General features: G+C 51.3%; 1 protein-coding gene across 1 annotated transcript in view; it reads right to left on the bottom strand.

Moving 5' to 3' along the window:
• Window positions 1-18375, bottom strand: part of LOC144764110 (uncharacterized) — a 267723-nt gene that overhangs the window by 10432 nt on the left and 238916 nt on the right. The window contains exon 7 of the mRNA XM_078650278.1: window positions 9505-9603. Within this exon, the coding sequence (XP_078506404.1) occupies window positions 9505-9603 (99 nt within the window). The remainder of the gene's footprint in view (window positions 1-9504; window positions 9604-18375) is intronic.

The raw sequence follows: 18375 nt of genomic DNA, 5'->3' as shown, positions 1-18375 counted from the left end.
TCTTTCTTTATTTTTTCCAGGGTGGTGTCCACCTCAGGTCCAAATAAGTGATCAGGGTTTACAGGCTGATTTAGGATGGTGGTTTGTATCTCCGGCTTGAACCCGGAGATTCTGAGCCAGGCCTGTCGCCGTAACATCACACTGGTGTTAATGGCCCTGGCCGCGGTGTCTGCTGCGTCCAGCGCACACTTGATAGATGCATTTGATATAAGCTTCCCTTCTTGTATGAGCATCTCTGCTGCCTCTTTATATTCATCTGGCAAGTGTTGTAACAGGGTCTCAAGTGTATCGTAATGTGCCCGGTCATATCTGGCCAAGAGTGCCTGCGTGTTAGAAATGCGCCAGATATTGGCAGCTTGAGCCGCCACCCTCTTCCCTGATGCTTCTAGCACCTTAGATTCCTTGTCAGGGGGAGGAGCATCACCAGTAGTTTGTGAGTTTGCCCTCTTCCGGGCATTGGAAACAACTAGAGAGTCCAACGGCAACTGGCCCTTGATGTAGGTAGGGTCGCCAGGCGCCGGCTTGTACTTCTTCTCAATCCTGGGGTTTATAACCCTTGCCCTTGTGGGTTCTTTAAAAATGTCTCCAGCATGGTTTAAGACACCCTTCAGAATTGGCAGAGTCTTAACGGTCTTCTCAGAGGTGGAAAAGGTGTCAAACAAAAAATCCACCTCAATAGGGTCAGCATGGAGCTGGACATCATGATTTTTGGCTGCCCTTTCAATAAGCGCATTAAATGCCGCTGAGTCCTCAGTAGGCGACGTCTTCACGTTATACACTTGAGTGTCTGGGGCAGTTTGTGGATCCCCTGGGTCAGCAGCATCTGCCCATGTGTCATGTTGATCCTCATGATTAGTGTCGGCAGGGTAGTTGTACTCATCATAGTCACCTTCCCCAGCCTCCACCTCTGAGTAAGTGGGCAAGATTGGAGCAGTGTCCTGTCCATGTGGAGCAATTCGTTCTACAAGAACGGGTGAATCCGTGGAATCCTTCTTCTTTAATGGAATTGTGTAGGACTCCATAGGCTGTGCCGGGGCGATCTTTCGTTTGTAAATAGAAAGTCTACCCGTGTTGGCGTCGATGAATTGTTCCGACTGCTCCTCAAGCAGGGGTTGTCGATGCTTTGTGCCCACAACCGCAGGTGTAGGTTTCGGCCCCGTGGACACCTTCATGGACGCCTCGACGACCGTCTTAGGCGCGAATGCCTTCGGCGCCACTTTTGGTGGTAGCGTAAACTGAATGGGCGCTGGCGACTATTGCGGTTTGGTGGCAGGCTTCGGCGTGGAAGTATCCTTCGGATCGACAGCGGAAGCTTTGTCCTTAATGCGTTTCAACGATTCCGACACCTGCTTCGAAAAGGTGGCGGACGGCTGCGTCGACTCGACAGGTTCCTTTGAGCCACCACCAGGTGCGGACTCGAGGGTTGTAGCGCCCTTGGCCTTGTCCGGCCGACGCGCAGGATCGACAACTTTTGTAGTTCCGAATCATTTGCCGGTGTCGACGGCCCTCGGCGCCGATTTCTTCGGGTCGACGACCTTGACAAGTGCTTTTGGTGTCCCAGTCTTCGGCTCGACACCCTTGAGCGACTTCACTGGGTCGATAACCTTTTTAGGCTTTGGCGACGCCGATAGGTCAGAAGACTTCGAGCCGACCGAGGCAACCCGCACTTTCGGTTTCGACGGCTGCTCCAGCCCTTTCGTTTGTGTAGACACCGAAGCTTTCTCTTTCGGTTTCGTTTTCACCAGTTGTGGCTCTTTAGAAGTGTCCGTAGCCCGGCCCGTAGGCGAGGCTGTAGAACCTAGTGTAAGATCTTGGGTAAGGCCTTGTGGCGATCCCTCGACCTGAGCCGTATGTATCGTTTCAACGGGGCATAGCTCCTCGCTTGAGCTATCTTCCATGGCCCCATAGGCCCCATCGTTGTCTCCTACCTAGTCGACGACTTCTTCAGCATCGAGCATTTCTACATCAGTGTCGTAGTTGAAGTCGATCTCCGCTGCTGGATTGGACATCGGCTCTTGATCTTCCTGCTCGTCTGCCTCTTCTTCCTCGGTATCGAAAATGTTCACCGGGTCAGGTGCCGTCCACTGGGCCTCCAGGCGCGCTGCGCGCCGAAGTCGAATTGTCTTCTTGGAGCGGAAACGAGAACCAGCCATACAGTTGGCTTCATCGTGATCCGGCGACAGGCACTTGTTGCACACCGGGTGGACGTCGATGTGAGGATACTTCGAGTTGCACACGGGGTACCTTTTGAACGGGCTCCGTTCCATGATGTTTCGTCGAAAAAGGCCTGTAGCGTCGACCGGGCCTTGAGCACCGAAGAGCCACGCGACTCCTCTAGATGTCCGGCTCGGGAACTGAGCCGGAACAGAACTGGCACCGATCGCAAGACAATACCGACGATATAGGAAAGGCCTTTGGGCCAAAAGGAATATGTTACTTACCAGTATGCATCTGTTCTTGGCATGTAGGGCTGCTGACATTTATATCTATGCATAGATCGCTGCCTAGTGTTGGGTCCGGATGATTGCACATTGTTGTCCTGGAAGAGTCTTCGAAGTATCACGAGATAGGTGGCTCCTCCCCTGGACTACAGTGCGCATGGGCATCCTCTCCATCCTCAGATTGTTTTTCGCCATTGTGGCAGATATGGAGGTGGATATAGTAAGTGATGACCATGCGTGAGATTAAATATGTGAATTTTGAATGCTACAGCTGCGACAGGCACCGGGGAGGAGGGCGGGCGATATAAATGTCAGCAGCCCTACATGCCAAGAACAGATGCATACTGATAAGTAGAATATTCCGTTCGAGGCATGTGGGCTGCTGAATTTATATCTATGCATAGAATAAATAGTAGTACCCTCCTTAACGGCGGTTGCCCGTGCCAGCTGCAGCAGTCTGAAAAAGAGTTCTGAGAACAGCCTGACCTACAGCAGCTTGCTGTTTGAAGTGTACATCCACGCAGCAGTGTTTGGTGAATGTATGTATGGTAGTCCATGTGGCTGCTCTACATATGTCCTCTAGAGGAATGTTACCTAGGAAAGCCATGGATGCCCCCAATTTGCGTGTGGAATGTGCTTTGGGGGGAACTGTTAACGTGCGTTTAGCCTTTTGATAACAGATTTGGATGCATTTAACAATCCACCTGGCTCTGCCTGATTTTGAAATTGGGTTGCCTTTGTGCTGTGGAGAGAAGGCAACGAACAGTTGTTTAGTTTTCCTGAAGTCTTTAGTTCTGTCTATGTAATACAGTAGAGCTCGTTTAACATCCAGTGTGTGTAGTGCTCTGTCTGCCACTGAATCAGGATTTGGGAAGAAAACCGGTAGTTCAATAGTTTGGTTGATGTGGAACTGTGACACTACCTTGGGCATGAATTTGGGGTTGGTGCGCAGCACAACTCTATTAGCATGGATTTGTATGAAAGGCTCCTGAATAGTGAGGGCTTGCAGTTCGCTAACCCGTCTTAGCGATGTAATTGCCACCAGAAAAGCCACTTTCCATGTGAGAAATTGTATCTCGCAAGAGTGAAGAGGCTCAAATGGTGGGCCCATGAGCCTGGTGAGGACTATGTTGAGGTTCCAGACAGGCGAAGGCGGGTGTCTTGGAGGAATTACCCTTTTCAGTCCCTCCATAAAAGCTTTAATGGTTGGCACTCTGAAAAGGGATAGGTGCTGTCTATTTTGAAGATAAGCTGCCATTGCCGCTACATGTATCCTGATGGAACTATACGCTAAATTACACCTGTATAGGTGCAGCAAGTAACTTATGATGTTTTGCGTGGAAGCGTCGAGTGGATTTATGTTATTATTGGAACAATAGATAACAAAACGCTTCCATTTGGCCGCGTAGCAGGCCCTTGTGGTAGGCCGCCTAGCCTCCTTAATGATGTCCATGCAGTCAGGAGGCAGGTTTAGGTAGCCAAACTCTATGACCTCAGGAGCCAGATTGCAAGGCTCAACTGCTGCGGATCTGGGTGCTGAATGTCTCCATGGCTCTGAGTGAGGAGACTGGGTGTGAGTCTTAGGCGCTGGTGGGGAACCACGGAGAGTTCGAGGAACGTGGTGTACCACGCCTGCCGCGCCCACGTTGGAGCAACCAGATGAGCGTCATGGAGTGTTGCCTCAGTTTGCGTGCCACTAGCGGTATGAGTGGAGCTGGAGGAAAGGCGTACGCAAATTTGTTCGACCAGTTCATCCATATCGCATTGCCCTGAGACTGCGGGTGTGGGAACCTGGCGGCGAAGGTTTGGCATTTTGCGTTTTCTTGTGTGGCGAATAGGTCTATCTCTGGATGACCCCACCGTTGGAAGTAAGGTTGGATCACCGAGGGGTGTATCTCCCACTCGTGCATTTGATGGCTGTGTCTGCTGAGCAGGTTCGCCATCTGGTTGTCCCTGCCTGGGAGGTGTTCCGCCATGAGGAACATGTTCCTCTGAATGGCCCACTTCCACATGCACTGTGCCAAGTGTGACAATTGTGGAGAGTGTGTTCCCCCCTGCTTCTGGATGTAATACATCGCAGTCATGTTGTCCGTCCGGATCAGCACGACTTTGTTGCAGATATGCAACTTGAATGCCTTCATCGCCATGAAGATTGCCATCAGTTGCAGTAGGTTGATGTGCATCTTTTGTTGTTGCGGTGTCCATAGACCCTGCACTGTATAATGGAGGACATGCGCTCCCCAGCCCTGGAGAGATGCGTCCGTCGTCAGTACTATCTGTGGTACAGGCTCTTGGACCGGTCGTCCCCTGCAAAGGTTTTGTGTGTTCCACCAATGCAGAGAGTTGTATGCACGACCGGTCACCAACACTAGGTCTTTTAGCTGTCCTTGAGCCTGGTTCCACTGGCGTGCCAAGCATTCCTGAAGCGGACGCATGTGTAGCCTTGCGTGAGGGACTATAAAGATGCAGGAGGCCATCATGCCGATGAGCTGCATGAACACCTGTGCTGGGAGTGAATGTTGTGGCCTGAATCTCCGTATCAGCACCTGCATGCTGTTGACTCTCGCTAAGTTGGGGTGCGCTGTGGCAGCGAGCGTGTTTATCTCTGTGCCTAGGTACTGCTGTACGTGTGCAGGCTGCAGATGAGACTTTGGGTAATTGAGAGAAAAACCCAGACTGTGTAGGAGGCGTATTGTGCGGGACATGTGGTCGGCGCACTGCTGGGCCGATTGTGCTTGTACTAGCCAGTCGTCTAGATACGGGTAGACGTGGATGTGCTGTCTCCGAAGATGCGCGGCCACCGTCGCCAGACAATTTGTGAACACTCTGGGGGCAGTCGTGACCCCGAAAGGCAGGACCTTGAACTGGTAATGCTGGTTGTTGATGGTGAACCTGAGATATTTCCTGTGACTGGGGTGAATGGGAATGTGAAAGTAGGCATCCTTCAGATCTAGGGTTGCTAGGAAATCCCCTTGCCTGAGCAACAGCAGAACATGCTGTAATGTGAGCATGTGAAAGTGTTCTGATAGTATATAGTGGTTTAGGGGCCTGAGGTCTAGGATGGGCCTGAGTGATCCGTCTTTTTTTGGGATTAAAAAGTACAGAGAGTACACCCCAGTTCCTTGTTGTTCTATAGGCACGAGCTCTATGGCCCCTTTTTGCAGCATGGAGACGACCTCCTGCTGCAATAAGTGCATGTGCTCTGCGGACATAGGAGGGTGCCTTGAGGGTATGGTGGGTGGAGTGGAAGTGAGCTCTAGACAATAGCCGCTTTGTATAATTTGTTTCACCCACCTGTCTGTTGTTATGCTTTCCCAGACTGGCAGGAACCGTTGGAGTCTCCCCCCGACCGGTGTTGAATGGGCGGGGGGTAGTGACAAGACGTCACTGCTTCTTAGTGGCGGAGGATCTGGCATTATTGTTTCCACGACCCCTGCCTTTGGTGCTGTTTCCACGGTATCCACCTCTATTGGTCTTGGTATAGGTGGATTGCGTGCCCCCCTTGTTGTATTGGGCCTGTTGTGAAGCTTGTCCTCTTGAGGCTCCCCTGTTACCAGAGCGACGAAAGGAACCGCCCCTGAACTGCTGAGACTGCAGAGCTCCCATGGATTTCGCAGTTTCAGTGTCTTTTTTAATCTTCTCAAGAGTGGTGTCCACTTCTGGCCCAAAAAGGAAGTCAGGGTTTACTGGCTGATGGAGCAGGTTAGTTTGGATTTCTGACTTAAATCCGGAGATGCGGAGCCAAGCATGCCTCCTTAGCATTACGCTAGTGTTAATGGCCCTAGCTGCTGTGTCTGCTGGGTCCAACGCGCACTTTATGGACGCGTTGGAGATTAACTTGCCCTCTTGTATAAGCATCTCTGCTCCCTCCTTATATGTATCTGGAAGGTGTTGAAGGAGTTGCTCTAAAGTGTCGTAATATGCCCTGTCATATCTTGCTAACAGGGCTTGTGTATTGGAGATCCTCCAAACATTTGCTGCTTGAGCGGCCACACGTTTTCCAGAGGCTTCAAAGATCTTCGATTCTTTGTCCGGAGGAGGAGCATCGCCCGTTGTTTGCGAGTTCGGTCTCTTGCGAGCATTAGCTACCACTAAGGAGTCCAGTGGGTGTTGGCCCTTGATGTAGGTAGGGTCCACGGGCGCAGGCCGATACTTCCGTTCAATTCTTGGGTTCACCACCCGTGCTTTAGTGGGCTCCTTAAAAATGTCACTTGCATGCTTGAGCACACCCTTGAGCATAGGTAGAGTTTTTACTGATCGCTCAGATGTGGAGAATGTATCAAAAAGGAAGTCCTCCTCCACAGGGTCAGCGTGCATATCTACGTCATGGTTATGCGCCGCCCGTTCAATGAGTGCGTTAAACGCAGCAGTGTCCTCAGCAGGGGAAGTTTTGACCGCATATGACTGAGTGTCAGGGGTGGTGTGAGGTTCATCAGGGTCAGTGTCAGCCCATGGCTGGGACTCATCTTGATCTGTGTCCACAGGGTAGTTAAATTGTTCTCATTGTCACCTTCCTCGGCGTCCTCAGTGACTGCAGTGGGTGAGTAGGAATATGTGTGCCTATAAGTGAGTATAGGCTCAAAAAGAATTGGAGAGGTAGTGGAGTCTCTCTTTTTCTTGAGTGGTATTTTGTATGCTTCCATGGGTGTCTCAGGTCTGATTTTACGCTTGTAGACGGTGAGCCTGCCTGACTCTGAGTCAATGTACAATTTTGACTGTTCGTCGTAGCTTGGAGGCTGAAACTGAACATCATCGGTCCGAGGGCGTTCTGGTGCAGCTACTGACGCAGACTTGGGTGAGTCGGTAGTCGATTGGAGGTGCACAGCCTTAGGTCTTGCCGTTGGGGGAAGGCCGAACTTGATAGGCGTCGAAGACATCGGTGACGGCCCAATGTGCGTCGACGACTTGGACTTCGAGCCGACAGACTCAGATTGGTCCGAGTGCTTGTGCAACTTCGTCGACTCGATGCGTTGCCGCGGAGCGGGGACGCTGGTGCCGGTGTCCGAGGCCTGGGCCTTTGAGCTGCTGGTTGTCCTCGGTTAGAAGGATTTGACCAGTTGCGGCTTCTGGACTTTCGGCTCGACGGCCTTTTTTGCCATGAGCGCTGTCGAAGGGTCGCCATCTTTGGAGGTGGGCTTCGACGCCGACGTGAGTGTGACGTGTTTAACGGCAGACACAGGTTTTGTCGCTCCGATCTTCGGGTCGACACCCCCTGTCGACTCCGAGGTGTGGAGCACCCTAATTGACTTGGATGGCTCCGAAGTCTTCGAGCCGAAGGCTGTGTCCAACAGTTTCGGTTTCGATTTTGGGTCGTTTGCTTTCTGTTTCGTTTTCTCCAGCAAGAGTGGTCTTTAGACCGATGGCTCTTTCAAAATGTTCTTAGTCGGGCCTTGAAGCGGGACTATAGAACGGGGTTGTAGATCTTGGCTAAGGCCTTCCGACGATGCCTCGACCTGAGCCGTGGAAGAGTCTGTATGAGGCCCCGCTACTGCGGTTGGGCCTAGCTCCTCGCTTGAGTCGTCGTCGAAGGCCCCGAGGGGTAGTGCGTCGTCTCCTACCTCGATGATGTCTTCATCTTGGACATAGAGTTGTTCCTCGTCCTCGTTGGAGTCATGCTCCGATGCTTGGTCCGAATGTTCCGGGTCGTCCTTTTGCACATCTGCGCTGTCGTCACCCCAGAAGATGTTTTCCGTGTCTGGCGCCGATTCACGCGCCGATTGTCGAGCAGCGCGCCGAAGGCGTAGAGCCTTCTTCGACCTGAACTTCGAACAGGCCATACAGCTGGCCTCGTCGTGGTCTGGTGAGAGACATTTGTTGCACACCGGGTGCACGTCGATATGGGGGTATTTCGAGTTACAGACGGGGCATCGCTTGAACGGGCTCCGTTCCATCTTCGATCGTCGACAGGCCTAGGCGAAGACTAAAAGTCTTCCGAAGTCGACTGAAAAGGACGGAAAAGCTGAAAGCACCGAACGAAAGACAATACCGACGCCCCTAAGGCCTTTTGGCCTCGATAAAGAGTAACTATAACAGATTCCGAACGTGAGTTAAGAAGTACATCCGAACCCAATGGCGGAAAAAACAATCTGGGGATGGAGTCGATGCCCATGCGCACTGTAGTCCAGGGGAGGAGCCACCTATCTTGTGATACTTCGAAGACTCTTCCAGGACAACAATGTGCAATCATCCGGACCCAACACTAGGCGGCAATCTATGCAATAGATATGAATTCAGCAGTCCACATGCCTCGAACCGACAGGTTGTTAATACTTAGGGATGGCAGCCATTAAGCCTGTATTGGCTCGGATTCACAGGAATGCTGACGGAGCTTCAACGCTACACATCCATTAAGGTCGGCGGCTTGGCCAACCCCTCCCCGACTGGTACAGTTGAAAACTTTCCATACGGCATACACAAGAACCAATTTCATCACATGAGAAAGACGGACACGGACAAATCCTTGAGGGGCAGCGGACAGTGAGGAACGCTACAACATACACTGTGGTGATGTCAGAGGGTGAGGTAGTATTGGAATCAAGTGTCGGCTGGGTCTCGGATATCATTGGGGGAAGAAATGACTATTGGCATGGTGCTAGCAACCCTAGGGATTTGGAGAGAGCAGACATTGCTCGAGAACACTCTGTTGAGCAACATGAGCCTCATGGTAGCTAGAAGGGAGATCGTGCGGCTATGAGGCAGCAGAAATACCCCAACCGCAGAACAAAAAGGCAACCAACATGGACTGGAGCATGCGAACAGAAAAATCAGTCTATAAAGCCTGGGGTTGCCCGAGGAAGTCTGAGAAAGAACGGGCCTGTGGCAAGAATATAGAAACGAAGACTAACTTCCCCAGGTGCAGGAGAATTGGAAAAACCCTGGCAGCAGGGTGAATCGTAGGGCCTGGGAAAACACACTGTGAACCAACTCCAGAGAATTGAAAGGACATGTGTATTCATGCAGGCGCGGAGAGGACTGCGAAGTGGATCCGAAACGTGTTGTTTTTGTGCAACGTAAATGATCAATAAAAAGAAGTTAAAACAAAAAAATGGTCTTTTTATCTTACCTGCGGACGCATACTGTCCACACGGCTGGGACTCACCGAAGGAGGACTCGTCTTCCTGCTTTATCCACAAGGACAGCTCGTGGTTGAACACAGGGCTGCCTGCAAGAGACAGCACGATGAGTACTTCTAGCAGCTTAAATTGCTTTCACAGATGCCTATTATACTTCACTTTCTATCATCAAACACACCCTTCATTTGGAGGGAAGCCCTTTCAAGACAAAATAAAAGTTAATCTGTGACAAACTTTCATGAGCAAAACTGGCAACTGACTCCACTTTTCTCGGAGTGCACTGCCAGAAGCTCTGCTAATGAAACAATTTAGCAAGGATTTTGAGTTACTCTCGTCAAGAAGCCAAGTTCACCTACAAGTGCCGTTACACCTCCACTAAATCTTTCAGAGAGCCCGTTTCACAATGGTTTATTTGGAGTTTGCTTGTAAAATAGAGGACATTCCAATCTTCCACTGAAATACAAACAAAACTCTGCCTGAAATGACTGTCGAAACAAGTTGCATAAGAACAGCGAATAAATGATGACCATTAGGGAGGTATGAGAAAGGGTCAGAGTTCCCAGTACTGTTGACATTTTCCGGTAAAAAGATCTCAAACGAGGTCTCTTCAAGAGCTGAGAAATGGCAGGTTGGCACAGAGTTTTGGTGAATTTGGCCAGGAAAGACAAAGCTCACAGATAGGGGTAAGTTAGAGACTAGGCAAGTGCTGCCTTTATACGGAGGTCAGGGGGCCGGGCCTTCACACAAGCATCTGGTGGGAGCTCGTGGTAAGCCCTTAGGTCACAGCAACAGCAGGTACAGCCAGGGCTCAGTGCTCCCTCCTACTGCCCCTCTCTCCCCACTCACCACCCATTAACCACTCACCAGCTCAGTCATACAGGGCCTGGGAGTCACACAGGATACTACAGCCACAAAGACCAGGCCCGTGAAGTGGCATCGCTGTCACTGATGCAGCCGGTGCAGGCCCCACGGGGGAGCACAACCTGTGTCGGATGCAATTGTTTATTGCGCCACTCATTCAGATTCTTCTTTTAATGCCTTGTTAGGACCAGCTTTCCTCATGTTCTCTTGCTGGAAGGATGCAGTGTGTGTCTGTGTGTGTGTGTGGGGGGGGGGGTGTTTGTGTGTGTGGGGGGTTGTTTAAGCGGTAATGATCAAGGAGAGCATAGTCGGCAATGACCCCCTGTGGAGCAGCGGCATTGAGAGGCACACCCTATACACAGGTGGGCTGATGCGGAAGTGAACACAATTATAAAGTAGCTAAGATGACATCAATGTGAGGGCAGAGGTTCTGAGGTTGAGCAGTGCTGTCCTGTGCCAGACCCACACACAGCCCTTCCACACACTCACACACAGCCCTTCCACACACCCAGAGCCTTTCCACACACCCAGAGCCCTTCCACACACTTACACACAGCCCTTCCACACACCCAGGGCCTTTCCACACACACATAGCCCTTCCACACACTCACACACAGCACTGCCACACACCCACACAGAGCCCTTCAAGAGACACACACACAGAGCCCTTCCACACACCCAGAGCCCTTCCACACACCCACACACCCACAGAGCACTTCAAAACACCCACGCACAGCGCTGCCACACACCCACACAGAGCACTTCCACAGACCCAGACACAGCCTGTACGAAGACACAGGTTGTGCAGAGATGCGTCTGCAGGGATTGTCCGAATGCAGAGTGAAGACAGGTTTTGCAGAGATGCAACAGCGGGGATTGTCCGAATGCAGAGTGAAGACACAGGTTGTGCAGAGACGCATCTGCAGGGATTGTCCGAATGCAGAGTAAAGACACAGGTTGTGCAGAGATGCCTCTGAAGGGATTGTCCGAATGCAGAGTGAAGACACAGGATGTGCAGAGATGCGTCTGAAGGGATTGTCCGAATGCAGAGTAAAGACACAGGTTGTGCAGAGATGCTTCTGCAGGGATTGTCCTAATGCAGAGTGAAGACACAGGATGTGCAGAGATGCGTCTGAAGGGATTGTCCGAATGCAGAGTAAAGACACAGGTTGTGCAGAGATGCGTCTGCAGGGATTGTCCGAATGCAGAGTGAAGACACAGGTTGTGCAGAGATGCGTCTGAAGGGATTGTCCGAATGCAGAGTGAAGACACAGGATGTGCAGAGATGCGTCTGAAGGGATTGTCCGAATGCAGAGTGAAGACACAGGATGTGCAGAGATGCGCCTGAAGGGATTGTCCGAATGCAGAGTGAAGACACAGGATGTGCAGAGATGCGTCTGAAGGGATTGTCCGAATGCAGAGTAAAGACACAGGTTGTGCAGAGATGCGTCTGCAGGGATTGTCCGAATGCAGAGTGAAGACACAGGATGTGCAGAGATGCGTCTGAAGGGATTGTCCGAATGCAGAGTAAAGACACAGGTTGTGCAGAGATGCGTCTGCAGGGATTGTCCGAATGCAGAGTGAAGACACAGGTTGTGCAGAGATGCGTCTGAAGGGATTGTCCGAATGCAGAGTGAAGACACAGGATGTGCAGAGATGCGTCTGAAGGGATTGTCCGAATGCAGAGTGAAGACACAGGATGTGCAGAGATGCGCCTGAAGGGATTGTCCGAATGCAGAGTGAAGACACAGGTTGTGCAGAGATGCGTCTGAAGGGATTGTCCGAATGCAGAGTGAAGACACAGGTTGTGCAGAGATGCATCAGCGGGGATTATCTGAATGCAGAGTGAAGACACAGGTTGTGCAGAGATGCATCTGAAGGGATTGTCCGAATGCAGAGTGAAGACACAGGTTGTGCAGAGATGCATCTGAAGGGATTGTCCGAATGCAGAGTAAAGACACAGGTTGTGCAGAGATGCAACAGCGGGGATTGTCCGAATGCAGAGTGAAGACACAGGTTGTGCAGAGATGCGTCTGCGGGGATTGTCCGAATGCAGAGTAAAGACACAGGTTGTGCAGAGATGCGTCAGCGGGGATTGTCCGAATGCAGAGTAAAGACACAGGTTGTGCAGAAATGCATCTGAAGGGATTGTCTGAATGCAGAGTAAAGACACAGGTTGTGCAGAAATGCATCTGAAGGGATTGTCTGAATGCAGAGTAAAGACACAGGTTGTGCAGAGATGCGTCAGCGGGGATTGTCCGAATGCAGAGTAAAGACACAGGTTGTGCAGAAATGCATCTGAAGGGATTGTCTGAATGCAGAGTAAAGACACAGGTTGTGCAGAGATGCATCTGAAGGGATTGTCCGAATGCAGAGTAAAGACACAGGTTGTGCAGAGATGCAACAGCGGGGATTGTCCGAATGCAGAGTGAAGACACAGGTTGTGCAGAGATGCGTCTGCGGGGATTGTCCGAATGCAGAGTGAAGACACAGGATGTGCAGAGATGCGTCAGCGGGGATTGTCCGAATGCAGAGTAAAGACACAGGTTGTGCAGAGATGCGTCTGCGGGGATTGTCCGAATGCAGAGTGAAGACACAGGATGTGCAGAGATGCGTCAGCGGGGATTGTCCGAATGCAGAGTAAAGACACAGGTTGTGCAGAGATGCGTCAGCGGGGATTGTCCGAATGCAGAGTAAAGACACAGGTTGTGCAGAAATGCATCTGAAGGGATTGTCTGAATGCAGAGTAAAGACACAGGTTGTGCAGAGACGCATCAGCGGGGATTGTCCGAATGCAAAGTAAAGACACAGGTTGTGCAGAGATGCATCAGCAGGGATTGTCCGAATGCAAAGTAAAGACACAGGTTGTGCAGAGATGCGTCTGCAGGGATTGTCCGAATGCAGAGTAAAGACACAGGTTGTGCAGAGATGCGTCTGCGGGGATTGTCCGAATGCAGAGTGAAGACACAGGATGTGCAGAGATGCGTCAGCGGGGATTGTCCGAATGCAGAGTAAAGACACAGGTTGTGCAGAGATGCGTCAGCGGGGATTGTCCGAATGCAGAGTAAAGACACAGGTTGTGCAGAAATGCATCTGAAGGGATTGTCTGAATGCAGAGTAAAGACACAGGTTGTGCAGAAATGCATCTGAAGGGATTGTCTGAATGCAGAGTAAAGACCCAGGTTGTGCAGAGACGCATCAGCGGGGATTGTCCGAATGCAAAGTAAAGACACAGGTTGTGCAGAGATGCATCAGCAGGGATTGTCCGAATGCAAAGTAAAGACACAGGTTGTGCAGAGATGCGTCTGCAGGGATTGTCCGAATGCAGAGTAAAGACACAGGTTGTGCAGAGATGCGTCTGCAGGGATTGTCCGAATGCAGAGTGAAGACACAGGTTGTGCAGAGATGCGTCTGCAGGGATTGTCCGAATGCAGAGTGAAGACACAGGTTGTGCAGAGATGCGTCTGCAGGGATTGTCTGAATGCAGAGTAAAGACACAGGTTGTGCAGAGATGCGTCTGCGGGGATTGTCCGAATGCAGAGTGAAGACACAGGTTGTGCAGAGATGCATCAGCAGGGATTGTCCGAATGCAGAGTGAAGACACAGGTTGTGCAGAGATGCGTCAGCGGGGATTGTCTGAATGCAGAGTAAAGACACAGGTTGTGCAGAGATGCGTCTGCAGGGATTGTCCGAATGCAGAGTGAAGACACAGGTTGTGCAGAGATGCGTCTGAAGGGATTGTCCGAATGCAGAGTGAAGACACAGGTTGTGCAGAGATGCATCAGCGGGGATTGTCCGAATGCAGAGTAAAGACACAGGTTGTGCAGAGATGCGTCTGCAGGGATTGTCCGAATGCAGAGTGAAGACACAGGTTGTGCAGAGATGCATCAGCAGGGATTGTCCGAATGCAAAGTAAAGACACAGGTTGTGCAGAGATGCGTCTGCAGGGATTGTCCGAATGCAGAGTAAAGACACAGGTTGTGCAGAGATGCGTCTGCGGGGATTGTCCGAATGCAGAGTGAAGACACAGGATGTGCAGAGATGCGTCAGCGGGGATTGTCCGAATGCAGAGTAAAGACACAGGTTGTGCAGAGATGCGTCAGCGGGGATTGTCCGAATGCAGAGTAAAGACACAGGTTGTGCAGAAATGCATCTGAAGGGATTGTCTGAATGCAGAGTAAAGACCCAGGTTGTGCAGAGACGCATCAGCGGGGATTGTCCGAATGCAAAGTAAAGACACAGGTTGTGCAGAGATGCATCAGCAGGGATTGTCCGAATGCAAAGTAAAGACACAGGTTGTGCAGAGATGCGTCTGCAGGGATTGTCCGAATGCAGAGTAAAGACACAGGTTGTGCAGAGATGCGTCTGCAGGGATTGTCCGAATGCAGAGTGAAGACACAGGTTGTGCAGAGATGCGTCTGCAGGGATTGTCCGAATGCAGAGTGAAGACACAGGTTGTGCAGAGATGCGTCTGCAGGGATTGTCTGAATGCAGAGTAAAGACACAGGTTGTGCAGAGATGCGTCTGCGGGGATTGTCCGAATGCAGAGTGAAGACACAGGTTGTGCAGAGATGCATCAGCAGGGATTGTCCGAATGCAGAGTGAAGACACAGGTTGTGCAGAGATGCGTCAGCGGGGATTGTCTGAATGCAGAGTAAAGACACAGGTTGTGCAGAGATGCGTCTGCAGGGATTGTCCGAATGCAGAGTGAAGACACAGGTTGTGCAGAGATGCGTCTGCAGGGATTGTCCGAATGCAGAGTGAAGACACAGGTTGTGCAGAGATGCGTCTGAAGGGATTGTCTGAATGCAGAGTGAAGACACAGGTTTTGCAGAGATGCAACAGCGGGGATTGTCCGAATGCAGAGTGAAGACACAGGTTTTGCAGAGATGCAACAGCGGGGATTGTCCGAATGCAGAGTGAAGACACAGGTTGTGCAGAGATGCATCTGCGAGGATTGTCCGAATGCAGAGTGAAGACACAGGATGTGCAGAGATGCATCTGCGAGGATTGTCCGAATGCAGAGTGAAGACACAGGTTGTGCAGAGACGCATCAGCGGGGATTGCCCGAATGCAGAGGGAAGACACAGGTTGTGCAGAGATGCGTCTGCAGGGATTGTCCGAATGCAAAGTAAAGACACAGGTTGTGCAGAGACGCATCAGCGGGGATTGTCCGAATGCAGAGTAAAGACACAGGTTGTGCAGAGATGCGTCTGCGGGGATTGTCCGAATGCAAAGTAAAGACACAGGTTGTGCAGAGACGCATCAGCGGGGATTGTCCGAATGCAGAGTGAAGACACAGGTTGTGCAGAGACGCATCAGCGGGGATTGCCCGAATGCAGAGTAAAGACACAGGTTGTGCAGAGATGCGTCTGCGGGGATTGTCAGAATGCAGAGTGAAGACACAGGTTGTGCAGAGACGCATCAGCGGGGATTGTCCGAATGCAAAGTAAAGACACAGGTTGTGCAGAGATGTGTCTGCGGGGATTGTCTGAATGCAGAGTAAAGACACAGGTTGTGCAGAGATGCATCAGCGGGGATTGTCCGAATGCAGAGCAAAGACACAGGTTGTGCAGAGATGCATCTGAAGGGATTGTCCGAATGCAGAGCAAAGACACAGGTTGTGCAGAGATGCATCAGCTGGGATTGTCCGAATGCAGAGTAAAGACACAGGTTGTGCAGAGATGCGTCTGCAGGGATTGTCCGAATGCAGAGTGAAGTCACATGTTGTGCAGAGATGCGTCTGAAGGGATTGTCCGAATGCAGAGCAAAGACACAGGTTGTGCAGAGATGCATCTGAAGGGATTGTCCGAATGCAGAGTAAAGACACAGGTTGTGCAGAGATGCGTCTGCGGGGATTGTCCGAATGCAGAGTGAAGACACAGGTTGTGCAGAGACGCATCAGCGGGGATTGTCCGAATGCAAAGTAAAGACACAGGTTGTGCAGAGATGCGTCTGCGGGGATTGTCCGAATGCAGAGTGAAGACACAGGTTGTGCAGAGATGCATCAGCGGGGATTGTCCGAATGCAGAGTGAAGACACAGGTTGTGCAGAGATGCGTCTGCAGGGATTGTCCGAATGCAGAGTGAAGACACAGGTTGTGCAGAGATGCATCAGCGGGGATTGTCCGAATGCAGAGTGAAGACACAGGTTGTGCAGAGATGCGTCTGCGGGGATTGCCCGAATGCAGAGTGAAGACACAGGTTGTGCAGAGATGCGTCTGCAGGGATTGTCCGACTGCAGAGTGAAGACACAGGTTGTGCAGAGATGCGTCTGAAGGGATTGTCCAAATGCAGAGTGAAGACACAGGTTGTGCAGAGACGCATCAGCGGGGATTGCCCGAATGCAGAGTGAAGACACAGGTTGTGCAGAGATGCGTCTGCGGGGATTGTCCGAATGCAGAGTAAAGACACAGGTTGTGCAGAGACGCATCAGCGGGGATTGTCCGAATGCAGAGTAAAGACACAGGTTGTGCAGAGATGTGTCTGCGGGGATTGTCTGAATGCAGAGTAAAGACACAGGTTGTGCAGAGATGCGTCTGCAGGGATTGTCCAAATGCAGAGTGAAGACACAGGTTGTGCAGAGATGCGTCTGAAGGGATTGTCCGAATGCAGAGTAAAGACACAGGTTGTGCAGAGATGCGTCTGCAGGGATTGTCCGAATGCAGAGTAAAGACACAGGTTGTGCAGAGATGCGTCTGAAGGGATTGTCCGAATGCAGAGTGAAGACACAGGATGTGCAGAGATGCGTCTGCAGGGATTGTCCGAATGCAGAGTGAAGACACAGGTTGTGCAGAGACGCATCTGCAGGGATTGTCCGAATGCAGAGTGAAGACACAGGTTGTGCAGAGGTGCGTCTGCAGGGATTGTCCGAATGCAGAGTGAAGACACAGGTTGTGCAGAGATGCGTCTGCAGGGATTGTCTGAATGCAGAGTAAAGACACAGGTTGTGCAGAGATGCGTCTGCAGGGATTGTCCGACTGCAGAGTGAAGACACAGGTTGTGCAGAGATGCGTCTGAAGGGATTGTCCAAATGCAGAGTGAAGACACAGGTTGTGCAGAGACGCATCAGCGGGGATTGCCCGAATGCAGAGTGAAGACACAGGTTGTGCAGAGATGCGTCTGCGGGGATTGTCCGAATGCAGAGTAAAGACACAGGTTGTGCAGAGACGCATCAGCGGGGATTGTCCGAATGCAGAGTAAAGACACAGGTTGTGCAGAGATGTGTCTGCGGGGATTGTCTGAATGCAGAGTAAAGACACAGGTTGTGCAGAGATGCGTCTGCAGGGATTGTCCAAATGCAGAGTGAAGACACAGGTTGTGCAGAGATGCGTCTGAAGGGATTGTCCGAATGCAGAGTAAAGACACAGGTTGTGCAGAGATGCGTCTGCAGGGATTGTCCGAATGCAGAGTAAAGACACAGGTTGTGCAGAGATGCGTCTGAAGGGATTGTCCGAATGCAGAGTGAAGACACAGGATGTGCAGAGATGCGTCTGCAGGGATTGTCCGAATGCAGAGTGAAGACACAGGTTGTGCAGAGACGCATCTGCAGGGATTGTCCGAATGCAGAGTGAAGACACAGGTTGTGCAGAGGTGCGTCTGCAGGGATTGTCCGAATGCAGAGTGAAGACACAGGTTGTGCAGAGATGCGTCTGCAGGGATTGTCTGAATGCAGAGTAAAGACACAGGTTGTGCAGAGATGCGTCTGCAGGGATTGTCCGAATGCAGAGTAAAGACACAGGTTGTGCAGAGATGCGTCTGCAGGGATTGTCCGAATGCAGAGTAAAGACACAGGTTGTGCAGAGATGCGTCTGAAGGGATTGTCCGAATGCAGAGTGAAGACACAGGATGTGCAGAGATGCGTCTGCAGGGATTGTCCGAATGCAGAGTGAAGACACAGGTTGTGCAGAGATGCATCAGCGGGGATTGTCCGAATGCAGAGTGAAGACACAGGTTGTGCAGAGATGCGTCTGAAGGGATTGTTCGAATGCAGAGTGAAGA

This window comes from Lissotriton helveticus, chromosome 6, assembly GCF_964261635.1.
Source record: "Lissotriton helveticus chromosome 6, aLisHel1.1, whole genome shotgun sequence".
Classification (NCBI taxonomy): Eukaryota; Metazoa; Chordata; class Amphibia; order Caudata; family Salamandridae; genus Lissotriton; species Lissotriton helveticus.
Note: the sequence above shows the minus strand (reverse complement) of the source record. Positions and strands in the feature narration are given on the sequence as shown.